Source organism: Kogia breviceps, chromosome 8, assembly GCF_026419965.1.
Source record: "Kogia breviceps isolate mKogBre1 chromosome 8, mKogBre1 haplotype 1, whole genome shotgun sequence".
NCBI classification, from domain to species: Eukaryota; Metazoa; Chordata; class Mammalia; order Artiodactyla; family Physeteridae; genus Kogia; species Kogia breviceps.
In genome coordinates, this window is record NC_081317.1 from 75,418,242 (window position 1) to 75,438,461 (window position 20,220).

The 20,220-nt window shown below is 35.4% G+C and overlaps 1 protein-coding gene across 1 annotated transcript in view; it reads left to right on the forward strand.

The window, feature by feature from the left end:
* Window positions 1-17,117, forward strand: part of C8H9orf85 (chromosome 8 C9orf85 homolog) — a 62,166-nt gene extending 45,049 nt beyond the window's left edge. The window contains exons 3-4 of the mRNA XM_059072750.2: window positions 15,156-15,269; window positions 15,761-17,117. Of these exons, the coding sequence (XP_058928733.1) occupies window positions 15,156-15,269; window positions 15,761-15,917 (271 nt within the window). The 3' untranslated portion in view covers window positions 15,918-17,117. The remainder of the gene's footprint in view (window positions 1-15,155; window positions 15,270-15,760) is intronic.
* The last annotated feature ends 3,103 nt before the right edge of the window (window positions 17,118-20,220 follow it).

Consider the following 20,220-nt stretch of genomic DNA (forward strand, 5'->3'; position numbering starts at 1 on the left):
TAATTGCTTTCAGCAAAAAAATTCCTTCTCTTCTCAACCACATTGAAGGATATTGGAAGACCTCCCTATCTAGGCAGTAGTACTTCGATCTAGTCAAGAGTTCTCAAGTAGTAATGTGCATAAGAATTTCTTGAAGAGTTTGCTAACAGATTCTTGGAACCCATCCCCAAGATTCTGATTATGTAAATAATGGGTGGAGGCCAGAGATCTGCATTTTAATAAGCTGTGCAGGTGTTTGAGCCAGTGATAAAAGTCACTGTTTTGAGGATTAGCTGTGCTAGAAAATGTAGAATCTGGTATCTTTTAACTCTAGATTCCAAAACAGGATATCCCATTTTTGAGCCTATTTTACATGTAAATTTTAACATTAACAGTTCTACAAATACAGTTTTATCCCCGAATTAGCAATTTGAATACTTAAGGATTAGTTTACCCCAGGAGTCCCTGTTATAAAACAGCATATTCATAGAAATGAATTTCTTTGAAGCCTCAGAGGAACCTAACCAAAACAGACTTTCTTTAAAATTATTTTAAAAAAAGAAATTAAAGCCAAAAAACACTGAAATTTTTCCTAGTCCATTTGTATTATTAGAATTTTGTGTGTATTCTAATGGCATAAAATTTTAATCTAATTTTTATTGCAAAGTAATTAAGTAAAGCTTTTTGGAAAGTCAAAACACAAAACATACCAAATTATTTAACAAAAAAATTTCATAATTATTTTCACTTCTATTGTGAAGTTTTTTTAAAAAAATTCGGATTCATTTTTCCTAGTCAGGTCTCTTACATGCAATAAAATGTACCCTTTGTAGTGTACAGTGTTAAAAAAACAAAATTCAACTGAGTGAATTTTAGAGATCTTACTGACTTTATCCAATTTAGCAGATGGAAAGGAGCTTGGAGGAACTGTAGAAAATGAAAGACTTTTGTAGGCAGAAGGGTGTGGGAACAAGAAAGTCACACTAGACAAAAAAGCAGGTTGATTACTGCAGGGTCACTTTCCTTTAGGGAGTGTCAAGGGCCTATCAGGCAGAGTACTTAGCTTGTGCTGATTAGATGAGTCCTGATTGGTTTAAAATTCCATTTCTGGGAAAGCCAAAACTGAAATTGTCTCAGTTTGGTGATTTGGGGCTTAGCTTAAGTGACTCTATTTTGGGGACTATTGTTTTGTTTTTAACAACAGTTTTATAAGTTCTGACAAATGAATACAGTTGTGAGACAAACACCACAATTAAGATATAGGACAGTTCTATTACCCACAAACATTCCTTTATGCCACTTTGTAGTTCCTCCTACCTCACTCCCAGTCCCTGGCAAACACTGATCTGTTTTCTTTCCCCATACTTTTACCTTATTGCAGAATGTCATATTTTTGGAGTCACACAGTATATGGTCTTTTGAGGCTGACTTCTTTAACTTAACATAGTGGATTTGAGATTCATCTGCACTGTTGTGTGGATCAGTGGTTAGGTCTCTTTCATTGCTGAGTAATATTCAATCAGGATGTATCACTGACTGTTCATCCATTCACCGGTTGATAGACATTTAGGTTTGCTAGTTTTTGGTGACTGTGAACTACACTGCCATAAACATTTCATGTACAGAGTTTTGTGTGAAGGTAATGGTGAAGATATGTTTAATTTATCAGGATTTATTGATGATGGTTTTGTTGTAGTTAAGAAATCTTTGCCTAGGGTCACAAATATTTTTTCCTTTGTTTTCCTCTAGAAGTTATGTAATTCTTGGTTTTATATTGGGTTTATGATCCATTTCCTGTTAATTTTATGGATATCCAACTGTTCCATGGTTATTTGTTGAAAAGTCTGTACTTTCTCCAAAGCATTCCCTTTGTGTACTGTGTTGAAAATCAGTTGATTTATGTGTAAGAGTCTATTCTGTCCCGTTGAAGTATGTATCTATCTTTCACCAATACCACACTACCTTCCTTGATTACTACAGCTTTAAGATAAGTCTTGAAATCCAGTCTTAAGAAAGTCTTCTGGGCTTCTCTGGTGGCGCAGTGGTTGAGAGTCCGCCTGCCGATGCAGGGGACGCGGGTTCGTGCCCCGGTCTGGGAAGATCCCACATGCCTCGGAGTGGCTGGGCCCGTGAGCCATGGCCACTGAGCCTGCGCGTCCGGAGCCTGTGCTCCGCAATGGGAGAGGCCATAACAGTGATAGGCCCGTGTACCGCAGAAAAAAAAAAAAAAGAAAGTCTTCCAACCTTGTTTTTCTTTTTCAAAATAGTTTTGGCTAAATATTTACTTTGCTTTTTCTTATAACGTTTAGAATCAGCTTGTCAATTTTATTTTTATTTTTTAAAAATTTATTTATTTTTTTATACAGCGGGTTCTTATTTGTTATCCACTTTATACATATTAGTGTATATATGTCAATCCCAATCTCCCAATTCATCCCACCACCACCACCCCCGCCACTTCCCCCCTTGGTTTCCATACGTTTCTTCTTTACATCTATCTGTGTCTCAATTTCTGCCCTGCAAACCAGTTCATCTGTAGCAAGTTTATAGGTTCCACATATATGCGTTAATATACAATATTTGTTTTTCTCTTTCTGACTTACTTCACTCTGTATGACAGTCTCTAGATCCATACATGTCTCTACAAATGATCCAATTTCGTTCCTTTTTATGGCTGAGTAATATTCCATTGTATATATGTACCACATCTTCTTTATCCATTCGTCTGTTGATGGGCACTTAGGTTGCTTTAATGTCCTGGCTATTGTAAATAGTGCTGCGATGAACATTGGGGTGCATGCATCTTTTTGAATTATGGTTTTCTCTGGGTATATGCTCAGTAGTGGGATTGCTGGGTCATATGGTAATTCTATTTTTAGTTTTTTAAGGAACCTCCATACTGTTCTCCATAGAGGCTGTATTATTTACATTTCCACCAACAGTGCAAGAGGGTTCCCTTTTCGCCACACCCTCTCCAGCATTTGTTGTTTGTAGATTTTCTGATGATGCCCATTCTAACTGGTGTGAGGTGATACCTCATTGTAGTGTTGGTTTGCATTTCTCTTATAGTGATGTTGAGCAGCTTTTCATGTGCCTCTTGGCCATCTGTATGTCTTCTTTGGAGAAATGTCTATTTAGGTCTTCTGCCCATTTTTGAACTGGGTTGTTTGTTTTTTTAATATTGAGCTGCATGAGCTGTTTATATATTTTGGAGATTAATCCTTTGTACGTTGATTCATTTGCAAATATTTTCTCCCATTCTGAGGGTTGTCTTTTTGTCTTGTTTGTAGTTTCCTTTGCTGTGCAAAAACTTTTAAGTTTCATTAGGCCCCATTTGTTTATTTTTTGTTTTTTATTTCCATTACTCTAGGAGGTGGATGAAAAGAGATCTTGCTGTGATTTATGTCAAAGAGTGTTCTTTCTATGTTTTCCTGTAAGAGTTTTATAGTGTCCGGTCTTACATTTAGGTCTCTAATTCATTTTGAGTCTGTTTTTGAGTATGGTGTTAGGGAGTGTTCTAATTTCATTCTTTTACATATAGCTGTCCAGTTTTTCCAGCACCACTTATTGAAGAGACTGTCTTTTCTCCATTGTATATCCTTGCCTCCTTTGTCATAGATTAGTTGACCATAGGTGTGTGGGTTTATCTCTGGGCTTTCTATCCTGTTCCATTGATCTATTTCTGTTTTTGTGCCAGTACCATATTGTCTTGATTACTGTAGCTTTCTAGTATAGTCTGAAGTCAGGGAGTCTGATTCCTCCAGCTCTGTATTTTTCCCTCAAGACTGCTTTGGCTATTTGGGGTCTTTTGTGTCTCCATACAAATTTTAAGATTTTTTATTCTAGTTCCATAAAAAATGCCATTGGTAATTTGATAGGATTGCACTAAATCTGTAGATTGCTTTGGGTAGTATAATTTTCACAATATTCATTCTTCCAATCCAAGAACATGGTATATCTCACCATCTGTTTGTATCATCTTTAATTTCCTTCACCAGTGTCTTACAGTTTTCTGCATACAGGTCTTTTGTCTTCTTAGGTAGACTTATTCCTAGGTATTTTATTCTTTTTGTTGCAGTGTTAAATGGGAGTGTTTCCTTAATTTCGCTTTCAGATTTTTCATCATTAGTGTATAGGAATGCAAGAGATTTCTGTGCATTAATTTTGTATCCTGCTACTTTACCAAATTCATTGATTAGCTCTAGTAGTTTTATGGTAGCATCGTTAGGATTCTCTATGTATAGCGTCATGTCACCTGCAAACAGTGACAGCTTTACTTCTTCTTTTCCAGTTTGGATTCCTTTTATTTCTTTTTCTTCTCTGATTGCTGTGGCTAAAAGTTCCAAAACTATGTTGAATAACAGTGGTGAGCGTGGACAACCTTGTCTTGTTCCTGATCTTAGAGGAAATGGTTTCAGTTTTTCACCGTTGCGAACAGTGTTGGCTGTTGGTTTCTCATATATGGCCTGTATTATGTTGTGGTAAGTTCCCTCTGTGCCTACTTTCTTGAGGGTTGTTATCATAAATTGGTGTCGAATTTTGTCAAAAGCTTTTTCTGGATCTATTCAGATGATCCTATGGTTTTTCTTCTTCAGTTTGTTAATATGGTGTATCACATTGATTGACTTGCGTATATTGCAGAATCCTTGCATCCCTGGGATAAATCCCACTTGATCGTGGTGTATGATCTTTTTAATGTGTTGTTGAATTCTGTTTACTAGTATTTTGTTGAGGATCTTTGCGTCTATATTCATGAGTGATATTGATCTGTAATATTTTTTTTTTGTAGTATCTTTGTCTGGTTTTGGTATCAGGGTGATGGTGGCCTCATCGAATGAGTTTGGGAGTGTTCCTTCCTCTGCAATTTTTTGGAGGGGTTTCAGAAGGATGGGTGTTAGCTTTTCTCTAAATCGTTGATAGAATTCACCTGTGAAGCCATCTGGTCCTGGGCTTTTGTTTGTTGGAAGATTTTTAATCACAGTTTCCATTTCATTACTTGTGATTGGTCTGTTCATATTTTCTGTTTCTTCCTGGTTCAGTCTTGGAAGGTTGTGCTTTACTAAGAATGTGTCCCTTTCTTCCAGGTTGTCCATTTTATTGGCATAGAGTTGCTTGTAGTAGTCTCTTAGGGTGCTTTGTATTTCTGCAGTGTCTGTTGTAACTTCTCCCTTTTCCTTTCTAATTTTATTGATTTGAGTCCTCTCCCTCTTTTTCTTGATGAGTCTGGCTAATGGTTTATCAATTTTGTTTATCTTCTCAAAGAACCAGCTTTTAGTTTTATTGATCTTTGCTATTGTTTTCTTTGTTTCTGTTTCATGTATTTCTGCTCTGATCTTTATGATTTCTTTCCTCTACTAACTTTGGGTTTTGTTTGTTCTTCTTTCTCTAGTTCCTTTAGGTATAAGGTTAGATTGTTTATTTGAGATGCTTGTTGTTTCTTGAGGAAGGATTGTATTGCTATAAACTTCCCTCTTATAACTGCTTTTGCTACATCCCATAGGTTTTGGATCGTCGTGTTTTCATTGTCATTTGTCTCTAAGTATTTTTTGATGCCTTCTTTGATTTCTTCAGTGATCTCTTGGTTACTTAGTAACGTATTTAGCCTCCATGTGTTTGTGCTTTTTACGTTTTTTCCGCTGTGATTGATTTCTAATCTCATAGCATTGTGGTCACAAAAGATGCTTGATATGATTTCAATTTTCTTAAATTTACAGAGGCTTGATTTGTGACCCAAGAAATGATCTATCCTGGAGAATGTTTCATGCACACTTGAGAAGAAAGTGTAATCTGCTGTTTTTGGATGGAATGTCCTATAAATATCAATTAAATCTATCTGGTCTACTGTGTCATTTCAAGCCTGTGTTTCCTTATTACTTTTCTGTTTGGATGATCTGTCCATTGGTATAAGTGAGGTGTTAAAGTCCCCCACTATTATTGTGTCACTGTCAGTTTCCTCTTTCATAGTGGTTAGCAGTTGCCTTATGTATTGAGGAGCTCCTATGTTGGGTGCATGTATATTTATACTTGTTATATTTCTTCTTGGATTGATCTCTTGATCATTACGCAGTGTCCTTTCTTGTCTCTTGTAACATTCTTTATTTTAAAGTCTATTTTATCTGATATGAGTATTGCTACTCCAGCTTTCTTTTGATTTCCATTTGCATGAATATCTTTTTCCATCCCCTCACTTTCAGTCTGTATGTGTCCCTAGGTCTGAAGTGGATCCCTTGTAGACAGGATATATATGGGTTTTGTTTTTATATCCGTTCAACAAGCCTGTGTCTTTTGGTTGGAGCATTTAATCCATTCACGTTTAAGGTAATTATTGAAATGTATGTTCCTATTACCATTTTCTTAATTGTTTTAGGTTTGTTTTTGTAAGTCCTTTTCTTCTCTTGTGTTTCTCACTTAGAGAAGTTCCTTTAGCATTTGTTGTAGAGCTGGTTTGGTGGTGCTGAATTCTTTTAGCTTTTGCTTGTCTGTAAAGTTTTTGATTTCTCCGTTGAGTCTGAATGAGATCCTTCCTGGGTAGAGTAATCTTGGTTGTAGTTTCTTCCCTTTCATCACTTTAAATATGTCATGCCACTCCTTTCTGGCTTGTAGAATTTCTGCTGAGAAATCAGCTATTAACCTTATGGGAGTTCCCTTGTATGTTATTTGTCGTTTTTCCCTTGCTGCTTTCAATAATTTTTCTTTGTCTTTAATTTGTGCCAGTTTGATTACTGTGTGTCTCGGGGTGTTTTTCCTTGGGTTTATCCTGCCTGGGATTCTCTGTGCTTCATGGACTTGGGTGGCTATTTCCTTTCCCATGTTAGGGAATTTTTCGACTATAATCTCTTAAAATATTTTCTTGGGTCCTTTCTCTCTCTTCTCCTTCTGGGACCCCTATAATGCGAATGTTGTTGCGTTTAATGTTGTCCCAGACGTCTCTTTGGCTGTCTTCATTTCTTTTCATTCTTTTTTCTTTAATCTGTTCCACAGCAGTGAATTCCACTGTTCTGTCTTCCAGGTCACTTACCCGTTCTTCTGCCTCAGTTATTCTGCTATTGATTACTTCTAGTGTATTTTTCATTTCAGTTATTGTATTGTTCATCTCTGTTTGTTCTTTAATCCTTCTAGGTGTTTGTTAAACTTTTCTTACATCTTCTTGATCTTTGCCTCCATCCTTTTTCCTAGGTCCTGGATCATCTTCACTATCATTATTCTGAATTCCTTTTCTGGAAGGCTGCCTTTCTCCACTTCATTTAGTTGTTTTTCTGGGGTTTTATCTTGTTCCTTCTTCTGGTGCATAGCCCTCTGCCTTTTCATCTTGTCTGTCTTTCTGTGAATGTGGTGTTTGTTCCACAGGCTGCAGGATTGTAGTTCTTCTCGCTTCTGGTGCACAGTGCCTGACACACAGTGTCGATGTCGGTGTAGAGGTTCCTTGGAGGGCTTGCCCAAGATGATGCTGTAGCCCAAGTAGTCGGAGGAGAAGATGTTGCAGTTGATGCCCGAGCTGAGGCCAATGTAGAAGCTGCACATCTGGCCCAGGTCCACGGCGTTGCCATGGAGAAGAGCAGCATGTAGTGGCTGGAGGGTGCACAGTGCACGAACGTGCAGCTGAGCCCCAATTTTATTTCTAACACTTTTTTTTTGTATATTCTGTGGTATTTTCCACATAGACAATGAATTTTTTAAAAAATGAAGACATGGGAATTACCTGGTAGTCCAGTGGTTAGGACTTGGTGCTTTTATTGCCATGGTCACAGAACTAAGATCCCGCAAGCCGTGTGGTGGGGGAAAAAAAAAAAAAAATGAAGACAGTTTTATTTCTTGCTTTCCAGTCTGTATGACTTTTATTTCTATTTTGGCTTTATTGTACTGCCTAGGGCTTCCAGTATGTTATTGAAAAGGAGGGATGAGGGCAGATGTTCTTACCCTGTTCCTGATCTTATGGGGAACATACAGTTTTTTATCGTTAAGTATGATATTAGCTGTAGATTCTTTGTAGATGTATTTTACTGGGTTGAGGAAGTTTCTTTCAATTCATAGTTTGCTGAGAGTTAAACTGCCACCATAGTTTAACATCATGAATAGATGTTAAATTTTGTCAAATAACTATTTCTGTATCTAGATGATCATATGGTTTTTCTTCCTAGAATGTTGATTTGATGAGTTACATTTATTGATTTTAATATTGAATCAGCCTTTCATGTCCCTAGATAAACCCCACTTGATCATGATGTGTAACCTTTTTACATATTGCTAGATTTGATTTGCTAACATTTTGTTACATTTTCTTGCATGTGTTCATTACAAATACTCGTTTGTAATTTTGTCTTTTTTTTATCTTGATGTTAGGGCCTCATCAAATGAATTGGGAACTGTTTCTTTCTATTTTATTTTCTGGAAAGATTTGTGTAAAATTAGTATTATCTCTTAAATGTTTGATAGAATTCACCAATTCTAAAGCCATTTGGGCCTGGAGTTTTATTTGTTGGAGAGTTTTTAACCATAACTAAATTTTTCTTTAATGGGTAGAGGAGTTTTTAGATTATCTATTTCATCTTAAGCAAGTTTTTATACTGTGTCTTTCCAGAAATTTGTCCATTTCAATGAAGTGGTTGGATTTATAGGCATAGAGTTTTTAGTATATTTTTCTTATTATCCTTTAATATCTGTTGCATCTCTAGTATTGTTCCCTCTTTCTTTCCTGAAATTGATTATTTGTGGTCTCTCTTTTTTTATCTTGATCAGTTTGGCTATATGTTTATGAATTATGTTAATCTTTGCAAAGAGCCTGCTTTGGATTTTATTGGTTTTCTCTTTTTCTGTGTTTCATTTTCATTGATTTCTGTTCACATTGATATTGCTTCCTCCCTTTTGTTTACTTTGAGTTTAATTTACTCTTCTTTTTCTTCTTTCTTAAGATGGACGTTTAGATAGCTCTTTTTGCTTAATATAATCATTTAATTATATAAATTTCCCAAGAACATCTTTAGCTCCATTCCATAAATTGTGGTGCTGTGTTTTAATTATCATTCAATCGAAGTATTCTAATGGCCTTTGTGACTTCCTCTTAACCTGTAGGTTATTTATAATTGTTTTGTTTAATTGTTGTATATTTGGGCATTTTCCAGATGTTTTTCTGTTACTGATTTCTGGTTAATTTCATTGTGGTAAGAAAACATACTTTATATAAATTTTAGGTTTTTGTTTTTAATTTGTTAAGGTTGGTTTTATAGCTCAGAATATGGTTTATCTTAGATTCTGTTCCATGTGTGCTTGAAGAGAATATATTGCTCCTCTTGGGTGAAGTGTTCTGTAAATGTCAGTTTGATTGATAGGCTTCTATCAATCAGGTGTTCTATATCTTTACTGATTTTTGTCTGCTTGTTGCTTCACTTACAGAGAGAGAAGTGTTGAAGTCCCCAGTTGTAATCGTGGATTTGTCTATTTCTCTTTTTAGTTCAATGCTTTTGCATCATTTATTTCAACACACGTTTTTTTGGTGCATAAATATTTAGGATTATTTCATGCTTTTGGAAAATTGATTCCTTCATTGTCTTGAAATATCCTTTCTTAAACCTGACACTTTGCTTTGCTTTGAAGTCTGTTTCAATAATAAGGTAGCTTTCTTCTGATTAGTGTTTGCATTTGTTTTTTTTCCTGCCCTTCTCCTTTTAACTCTCTACAGGCATATCTCAGAGATATTGTGGGTTTGATTCCAGGGCACCTCAGTAAAGCAAACACTGCAGTAAAGTGAGTCACATGAATTTTTTGGTTTCCCAGTGCATGTAGAACTTATGCTTACACTATATTGTAGTCTATTAAGTATGCAATAGCATTATGTTTTTAAAAAATCAATGTTTTACCTTATTTTAAAAACATTGCTAGAAAATGCTAACCATCTTCTGAGCCTTCAGCAAGTCGTAATCTTTTTGCAATAGTAACATCAAAGATTACTCATCACAGGTAACCGTAACAAATATAATAATAATTTTAAAATTTGAAATATTGCAAGAATATCCAAAACGTGACACAGAGGAACAAAGTGAGCAAATGTTGTTGGAAAAAATGACAACGATAGACTTGCTCAACACAGGGTTGCCACAAGCCTTCAATTTGTTTAAAAAAGAAAAAAAAAAAGCAATATCTGTAAAGTACAATAAAATGAGGTATGCCTGTTTATGTTTAAAGTGGATTTCTTGTATCTTTCACTCCATGTCTTTCTTATTTCTAATATATTTCCATTGGCTTTTAAAAAATATCTTTATTAAGATTCCCATACTATACTGTTCATCCATTTGAAGTGTACAGTTTAGCAGCTTTTAGTATTATATATCACAGAGTTTTGCAAACACATCAGTTTTTGAACATTTTCATCATCTCAGAAAGAAACCTCATACCCATTAGGAGTCAATCTCCATTTCTCTCCCAAATATTCCCCCATTCCTTGCTTTCTCTTTCTATAGATTTACCTATTTTGGACATTTCATATAAACAGAATCATATAATATGTAGTCTTCTATGACTGCCTTCTTTCACTTAGCATATTTTTTTCAAGCATGTTGTAACACTTATCAGTGCTTAATTCTTTTTTATTTATAAGTAATACTCCATTGTATGGATATATATTCTTATTTACCCATTCATCAATTGATGGACATTTGGATTATTCCTACTTTTTTGGCTGTTACAAATAATGCTGCTATGAACATTGATGTACAAGTTTTTGTGTGCATATGTGTTTTCAATTCTCTTGGGTATGTATCTAGAAGTAGAGTTTCTGAGTTAGGTGATACTTCTGTATTTATAACCTTTTGAGGAACTGCCAAATTGTTTTCAAAAGTGACTGTACCTTTTTACTTCCCACCAGCAATATGAGGATTCCAATTTCTCGACATCTTTACCAACACTTGTTATTGCCCTTCTTTTTGATACTAGTCATTCTAGCCAGTATATGGTGGTTCCTTATTGTGGGTTTGTGTGTGTGTGTGTGTGTGTGTGTGTGTGGTACGCAGGCCTCTCACTATTGTGGCCTCTCCCACTGCGGAGCACAGGCTCCAGACGCGCAGGCCCAGCGGCCATGGCTCACGGGCCCAGCCGCTCTGCGGCATGTGGGATCCTCCCAGACCGGGGAATGAACCCACGTCCCCTGCATCGTCAGGCGGACTCCCAACCACTGCGCCACCAGGGAAGCCCCTTATTGTGGTTTTGATTTGCATTTCCCTGATGACTAAAGATGTTGAGGATCCTTTCATCCTTTATTGGCCATTTGTATATCTTCTTTGGAAAAATGTCTATTCAGATTCTTTGTTTATTTGTAATTGAGTTATTTGTCTCTTTATTATTGAGTTATAGGAGTTTTTAGTATATTCTAGATGCCAGTTCCTTATCAGATATGATTTCCAAGTATTTATTTTCTCCCATTCAGCAGGGTTTTGTTTTCACTTTCTTGATAATGTCCTTTTTTTTTTTTTTTTTTGGCGGTACACGGGCCTCTCACTGCTGTGGCCTCTCCCGTTATGGAGCACAGGCTCCGGACGCGCAGGCTCAGCGGCCGTGGGTCATGGGCCCAGCCGCTCCACGGCATGTGGGATCCTCCCGGACCGAGGCACGAACCCGTGTCCCCTGCATTGGCAGGCAGACTCCCAACCACTGTGCCACCAGGGAAGCCCGATAATGTCCTTTGATGCACAAACATTTTTAAGTTTTTGAAAATTGAGATATAATTGACATATATAACATTATGTTAGTTTCAAGTATACAACATAATGATTTGATATTTGTATACATTGCAAAATGGTCACAATAAGTCTAGTTAACATGCATCACCATACATAGTCACACAATTTTTTTTCTTGTGATGAGAACTTTTAAGATTTACTTTCTTAGCAACTTTCGAATATGCAGTACAGAATTATTAACCGTAGTTACCATGATGTACATTACATCCCGATGACTTATTTATTTTATAACTCAAAGTTTGTACCTCTTGACCCCCTTCACCCATTTTGCCCACCCCCTACCCCTTGCCTTTGACAACCACCAATCTGTTCTCTGTACCCATGAGTTAGGTATTTAATTTATTCATTCATTCCTTCATTCATTCAAGATTTTACATATAAGTGAGATTATATTGAATTTGCCTTTTTCTGTCTGACTTATTTCCCTTAGCATAAGTGGACACATGGGTTGTTTCCATTTCTCTTCCCTTGCAAATAATGCTGCAGTGAACATGGGGATGCATATATCTTTTCAAGTTACTGTTTTTGTTTTCTTTGGAATAATATCCAGAAGTAGAATTGCTGAATCAAATGGTAGTTCCGTTTTTAATTTTTTGATTAACCTCTATAATGTTTCCCATAGTGGCTGCACTGATTTACGTTCCCACTAACAGTGCATAAAGTTTCCTTTTTTCCAACATTCTCACCAACACTTGTTATTTCTTGTCTTTTTGATAATAGCCATTCTGACAGGTGTGAAGTGATATCTCATTGTGGTTTAGATTTGAATTTCCCTGATTGTTAGTGATGTTGAGCGTCTTTTTATATACTTGTTGGCCATCTGTGTGTCTTCTTTGGGAAAATGTCTATTCAGATCCTTTGCCCATTATTTGATCAGATTTTTTTTTTTTTTTGCCTTTGGGTTATATGAGTTCTTTGTATATTTGAGTTATTAACCCCTTAACAGATACATGATTTGCAAATATTTTCTCTCATTCTGTAGGTTGCCCTTTCATTTTGTTGGCGTTTTCCTTTGCTGTGAAGAAGCTTTTTAGTATGTTATAGTCCCACTTGTTTATTTTTTATTTTTTTGACTTTATTTCCAAAATGATTTCCAAAAAATTGCCAAGACTGATGTCAAGAGCTTACTGCCAGTTTTCTTCTAGGAGTTCTATGGTTTTAGGTCTTACCTTCAAGTCTTTAACCCATTTTGAGTTAATTTTTTTGTATGGTATAAGATAGCGGTCTAGTTCCATTCTTTTGCATGTGGCTGTCCAGTTTTTCCAATACCATTTATAGAGGAGACTGTTCTTTCCTTATTGTATATTCTTGGCTCCTTTTTATAAATTAATTGACCATATATGAATAGGTTTATTTCTGGGCTTTCTATTTTGTTCCATCAATCTATGTGTCTATTTTTATGCCAGTACCACACTGTTTTGATTACTGTGGCTTTGTAATACAGTTTGAAATCAGGAAGTGTGATGCCGCTACCTTTGTTCTTCTTTCTCAAGACTGCTTTGCTATTTGGGGCCTTTTGTGGTTCCATACAAATTTAGGATTGTTTGTTTTATTTCTGTGAAAAATGCCACTGAAATTTTGATAAGGACTGAATTGAATCTGTAGATTGCTTTTGGTAGTGTGGCCTTTTAAACAATATTATATGGGTACATATGGAATATTCCAACCAAAAGCAACAAAATACCCACTCTTCTCAAGTGTCCATGGAACATTCTCCAGGATATATTTTATGTTAACCCACAAAACAGTTCTGAGAGGGAAGTTCCTAGCAATAAATGCTTACGTCAAGAAACAAAAAAAATCTTAAACAACCTAACTTTGTTCCTAAAGGAACTAGAAAAATAGATGAAGTCCAAAGTTAGTAGAAGGAAGGAAATAACAAAGATCAGATTGGAAATAATTGAAATAGGAACTGAAAAGACAACAGGCAAGATCAATGAATCTCAGAACTGGTTATTTGTAAAGATAAACAAAATTGTCAGACCTTTAACTAGAATCACCAAGAAAAAAAAGAGAGAACTCAAATAAATCAAATCAGAAATGAAAGAGGAGACATTGCAACAGATACCACAGAAGTACAAAGGATTTTAAGAGACTACTATGGACAACTGTATGCCAACACATTTGACAACCTATAAGAAATGGGTAAATTCCTAGAAACATATACTCTACAAAGACTGAATCATGAAGAAGTAAAAATCTGAAAGTTCAATTACTAGTAAGGAGATTGAATTAGCAATCAAAAATCTCCCAACAAACAAAAGTCCAGGACCAGACAGCTTCACTGGTAAATTCTACCAAACATTCAAAGAAGAACTAATACCAATCCTTCTCAAACTCTTCCCCCCCAAAAAAAAACTAATACCAATCCTTCTCAGACTCTTCAAGAGGAGGGAATGCTTCCAAACTCATTTTATGAGGCCAGCATTACCCTGCTAGCAAACCACACAGGGATACCACAAGAAAAGAAAATTACAGGCCATTATCCCTGATGAACATAGATGCAAAAATCCTCAACGAAATATCAGTAAACTTTGGGCTTCCCTGGTGGCGCAGTGGTTGAGAATCCGCCTGCCGATGCAGGGGACATGGGTTCGTGCCCCGGTCTGGGAAGATCCCACATGCCGCGTAGCGGCTGGGCCCATGAGCCATGGCCGCTGAGCCTGCGTGTCCAGAGCCTGTGCTCCGCAACGGGAGAGGCCACAACAGTGAGAGGCCCGCGTATCACAAAAAAAATAAATAAATAAAATTAAAAAAAAATAAATTAGTAAACTGAATTCAACAATACGTCAAAAGGACCATTCACCATGATCAAGTGGGGTTTATCCCAGGCATGCAAGAATGGTTCAGTTTCCTCAAATCAATCAGTATGATACAGCACATTAATAAAATGAAGGATAAAAATCATATGACCATCTCAATAGTTGCAGAAAAAGCATTTCATACAATGATATGATAAAAACTCTCAACAAAATGGGTATAGAGGGAAACTTTCTCAACATAATAAAGGCCATATATGATAAATCCACAGCTAACCGTATACTCAGTGGTGAAAACTGAAAGCTTTCCCTCTAAGATCAGGAACAATACAAGGATGCCCACTGTTGCCACTTTTATTCAACGTAGTGCTGGAAGTCCTAGCCAGAGCAATCAGATAAGGAAAAGAAATAAAAGGAATCCAAATTGAAAAGGAAGAAGTAAAACTGTTAATATTTGCAGGTGACATTTTTTAAAAGCTTTAAGAGAGTAGATAAATGTCTACTATTATTCTGAGCTGTACAGTGTTCTCTAGAAATGCTATGTAATTAACCTAAAGTAACATATGAGAGTAATATCTGAGATTGAGGCTTATCAGCTATACACTTAGCCACACACCCCCTTATTTCATTAAACAAACCTTAGATAATGAGTAAAAAATTAAGATTTTATTTTCTTTTCTACTTTTAGTGTTAAATGTTTACAAAAGACAGTGAAGGATTCTTATCACATAATGTGTAGACCATGTGCCTGTGATCTTGAAGTTTGTGCCAAATGTGGAAAGAGAGAAGATGTTGTTATTCCGTGAGTATTTCTTTTTATGTTTGGGATTTACTCTTTTAATTAATATGTGAATTTTCTTTTAAGGAAACATTCAGTAGCTCTGAGAGTCTTAAGATGCAGAATATCACACTAATGTAGACATTGTTCTACCCAACAGGAAGAACATCTTAATTAATTGTTAAATGTTTCTATCATTATAATAAAAGTGAAACATCATTTTTAGAAAGTTAAAATATTTATGAGGTTCACATTTTTATTACACATTACAAAAGAATTACTCATTATATAACTTATTTTCTTTAATGGACATCATGTGTTAATTTCTTTGATCATACTTTATTGACAACTGTATTATAATTGGTTGGCTCTTGAGTTAAGTTAATCTTCAAGGATCTTTTACTCTTTATTTCATTAGGCTCCTGTTAATCAAGAAATGTAGTGTAAAAGTCTTTTCAATCTACACAGTTAAACAATGAAATCCTGAGAAATAAAGTTTTTCCTTCCATCTTTAGGTTTAATATAGAACCAGAAAAGACAGAAAATGTTGAAAATAATCTACCTTCCAGCCACAGAAGAAGCTGCAGAAGAAATGAAGAAAGTGATGATGATTTAGATTTTGATTTAGATTTTGATTTAAATGACACAGAAGAAGACAATCAGATGGATTGATATAACTATATTAAAAGATAGTTTGAAAGCATGAAATTTTGAACAACTTTGATTTTGAGGGTTTAAAAAAAAATACTGTGGAATCCTAGTAAGGACATTGGAAAAACCTATAGAAAATACATGGACAATGTGAACTGTGTATGATATTTGAATAGTGATAAAGCTTTCATCCAGAGTTTTCTTATAATACATTTTTAAGTAGCAAAATGAGTATTGGAGTATCGTATTGAAGTTCATGGGAATTATTTAGAAGAATATACTATCTAGTATCAAATTAAGCAAGATTCAGAATTGATGGTTGTATAGAAACTATCTCATGGAAAAATCAGATGACATTATTATGTTGCTAGCCTCAAAAATTGGTCCTCAGGAGGTACCTTTTGATAGATTGATCTCAGGTTAATGTCCCACATAACAAAAGCACTCTTGCTTACACTTGCTTGTTGTAAAGCAAAAAGTTTATTGTTTTTTAATAAAGTATATAGCAGTTTTTCTTTGAAAGTGTTTTTAGGTATCTTATCACATTATTTTTAACATTTTTCGCTTATGAAATTTACATACAGAAAAAAATGCATAAAATCTATATGTATAGTTTAACACATAATTATAATGAAAAATCATATATTTATCACCCACATGAATAAAATACTCCTAAACAACATAAGTTAGCTTTGTCTGATTTCTGAATATTTTTTCTATCTTTTTGTTTTGAAAAATCTCAAACCTAAAGAAAAGTAGCAGTGTAGTACAATGAACCTTTGTATGCTCTTCACTTAGATTCACAATTGTTAACATTTTGCCACATCTTCTTTATATTTGAATAGATATATGGATATATTTTTTATTTGCTGAACCATTTGAAAATAAGTCGCAGGCATCGGTTTCGAACTTTATATGAACAGACTTATACTATGCATGTTAATTTGTATCTTATTTCATTATTATGAAACTTGTGAAATTGATCCATGTTGTTGCAAGAGCTCTATTTTGTTAATATTACATTTTTTATTCTACATTTTATTCTGTTTTATTCTATTGTATTTACATACCACAATTTATTTTTCCTCTCTAGTACTGAGGGACATTTGAGTTATTTCAGAATTTTCCTATAACAAACAATACTAGGTGTTTCTTGGTATAAATGTCTTATTTCTCAGTACATTTTCTGTTAGGTATGTAATAGAAGAAGACTGAAATGTTTCCTGGTGTATTTGTCTTGTTTCTTGCTACAGTTTCTGTTAGGTATGTCTAGCAGTGGTAGAGGGCATCAGGTATATATGCATCTTCACTATTACTATGTAATGCTGTCTTTCCAGAAGGATTGTTATCTCCCTTCAGCATAGCAATGTATTAGAGTTCCTGTGGTCTGCATCCTTTCCAACACTTGGTATCATACTTTAAAATTTCTGTCAGTTAGATATGTGTGCAACAAATGTCTTTGTCTTATTAATTTGTATTTTTCTAATTACTAATGTGCTTGAGCCCCCTTTAATGTTTATTGACCATTGGTCTTTGGGTAACAGATGATATTAAGGAATCATTTTGGTAAGGCGTAATAATGTTATTTGAGAAATACATATTGAAATATTAAAGGGTGTATAGTCAATTTACTTTAAAATAATTGAAGCATAAAAAAGTAGAGATAAAGATAACATTTCAGTGGCATCAAAAATATTTACCTAGGAGTAAATTTTAAAAACACTCAAGAACTCTGTTGACAAAAATATAAAATCTTATCAAGACATTAAAATTAAATGGAGACATAAATGGAAAAAGATAAAAATAAATGGAGAGAGATATCATGTTTATGATATAGAAACCTCTAAGTTTACAGCCTACAGAAAGTTTTTATACCATAAATTCGTGTGGCTTACCTTTTTCTTTGTAAATTTGTTTTCTGAACTATGTAACTTTTGTGGTTAATGAGCCAACTTAATTATTATTAGACCTAGCATAAATTCTTCCCCATCTGAGTGAGTTATAATTCCTCAGATTACCTTACTAGGAGAGAAATTTAATGAAGAGCATCACCTAGTGACATGTACTAATATCTGCATTTCATTCTTTAGTGCTAAGAGAGATTTTGTTTTGTTTTTTCAACAGACTGAAATTTAATTGTTATGTTTAGCTCATTTACATATCTTTAGGTCTTATCCTTTCTAATCTAAAAATTATTATTATTATTATTATTTTTTTTTTTTTGCGGTATGCGGGCCTCTCACTGTTGTGGCCTCTCCCGTTGCGGAGCACAGGCTCCAGACATGCAGGCTCAGCGGCCATGGCTCACGGGCTTAGTTGCTCCGCGGCATGTGGGATCTTCCCGGACCAGGGCACGAACCCGTGTCTCCTGCATCGGCAGGCGGATTCTCAACCACTGCGCCACCAGGGAAGCCCTAAAAATTATTTTTATTGGAACTCAGCATGGATCTAAGTCCTGGCTCTGCCAGTTACTAGCTGTGTGACTTGGTACAAATTAATTAATCTTTCTGTGCCAACTATTAATGCACTAAACAACTGATATTATTATTGCTACTGTGATTTTGTGTGTATATATATATTAGTAATGAGTTAGTAATTATTAACTGGAAATGAAGTAATTGGTAATTATTAGTAATGAAGATGTCAATTTGGTTGTTTGCCTATGTTCTTCAGAAGAACATATATATGTGTTTATATATGGAATGCAGAATGTTAGAAGGTGAAAAGTTCTATGGGAAAAAAAATAAGGTATAGTAGGGTGATTGGGAGTCTAAGGGTATGGGTGGGGTGGGAATGGAGTGCACAGGGGATGGGAAGTGGTCTTTTTAAATAAGGTGCCTAGAGAGACATGTTGGGGAAGAATGTTCCAGGCAGAGGAAACAGCCACTACAAGGCCTCTAAAGCAAGATTGTGCCAGGTGTGTTCAAGGGACAGCAAGGAAGGGAGTGATTAAGTTGGAGAGTTGAAACAGACAAGATCAGGAAGGTAATGGAAGGCCAGATGATGTGAAACCTGCTTTTAAGATGTTTTTTGTTTATCTTTGGTTTTCAGCCATTTGACTGATTTCTAAGGTGTGAATTTCTTATTTATGCTACTTAAGATTTTCTGAGTTTCTCATACCTGTTGGTCAATGTCCTTGAACAGACTTGGAAAGTCATTAGCCATTATTTCTTCAAATATGCTTTTTCCTATTCTTTCCTCTTCTTCTAGCACTCCCATTCTATATACATAGGAGTGTGTCCCACTTCTTTCTCATGCTCTGCTTTCTTTTTTCTATTTGTTTTTTCCTTTTTGTGTTTGTATGTTTTCTGTTGGCCTTTCTTTGCATTCATAATTCTGTCTTCTATATAAACAGGAGTAATGTGTTCAGTATGCTTTTATTCTTTTTAATTTTATTGAAGTGTAGTTGATTTACACTCTTAATTTATGCTGTACAGCTAAGTGACTCAGTTATACATATATATATTCTTTTTCATATTCTTTTCCGTTATAGTTTACTACAGAATATTGAGTATAATTCCCTGTGAAAAGGGCGTGTTGCTAGTATGCTTTTGTTTATGTATTTATATTTATTTGTTTATTTTGGCCATGAGGCTCACGGGATCCCAGTTCCCCAACCAGAGATCAAACCCGTGCCCCCAGCTGTGGAAGCATGGAGTCCCAACCACTGGACCACCACCCAGGCAATTTCTACTAGTATGCTTTTAAACCCATCTAATACATTCTTAATTTCAGATACTGAATTTTGCAGTTCTAAAATGTTCATTTGATTCTTTTTTTAAAATAGATTTATCTCTGTTGAAATATTCTGTGCTACCTATCTTGTACATTTTTTCTCTATTTTTTTAATGTATTAATTACAGTTATTTTGAAGTTCTTCACTTTTGTTTGCTTTTTTTTGTTTTGTTTTGTGGTATGCGGGCCTCTCACTGCTGTGGCGTCTCCCGTTGCGGGACACAGGCTCTGGACGCGCAGGCTCAGCGGCCATGGCTCACGGGCCCAGCCGCTCTACGGCATGTGGGATCTTCCCGGACCAGGGCACGAACCCGCGTCCCCTGCATCGGCAAGCAGACTCTCAACCACTGCACCACCAGGGAGGCCCCACTTTTGTTTTCTTTTACTAATTATTTTATCTCTTGATTGTTGGTCACCACCCCCGGCTTTGCATATGTTATAACTTTTATTGTATGCTAGAAATTGTGGATGATACATTATAGAGACTTCCTCTGAAAAATAAAGTTCTGCAGATCACCTTGATCCTGTCAAAACTTGGGTTTAGGCTTGGGGTGGTCTATTTCAGTTTCACACTTATTCCTGGCTCTCA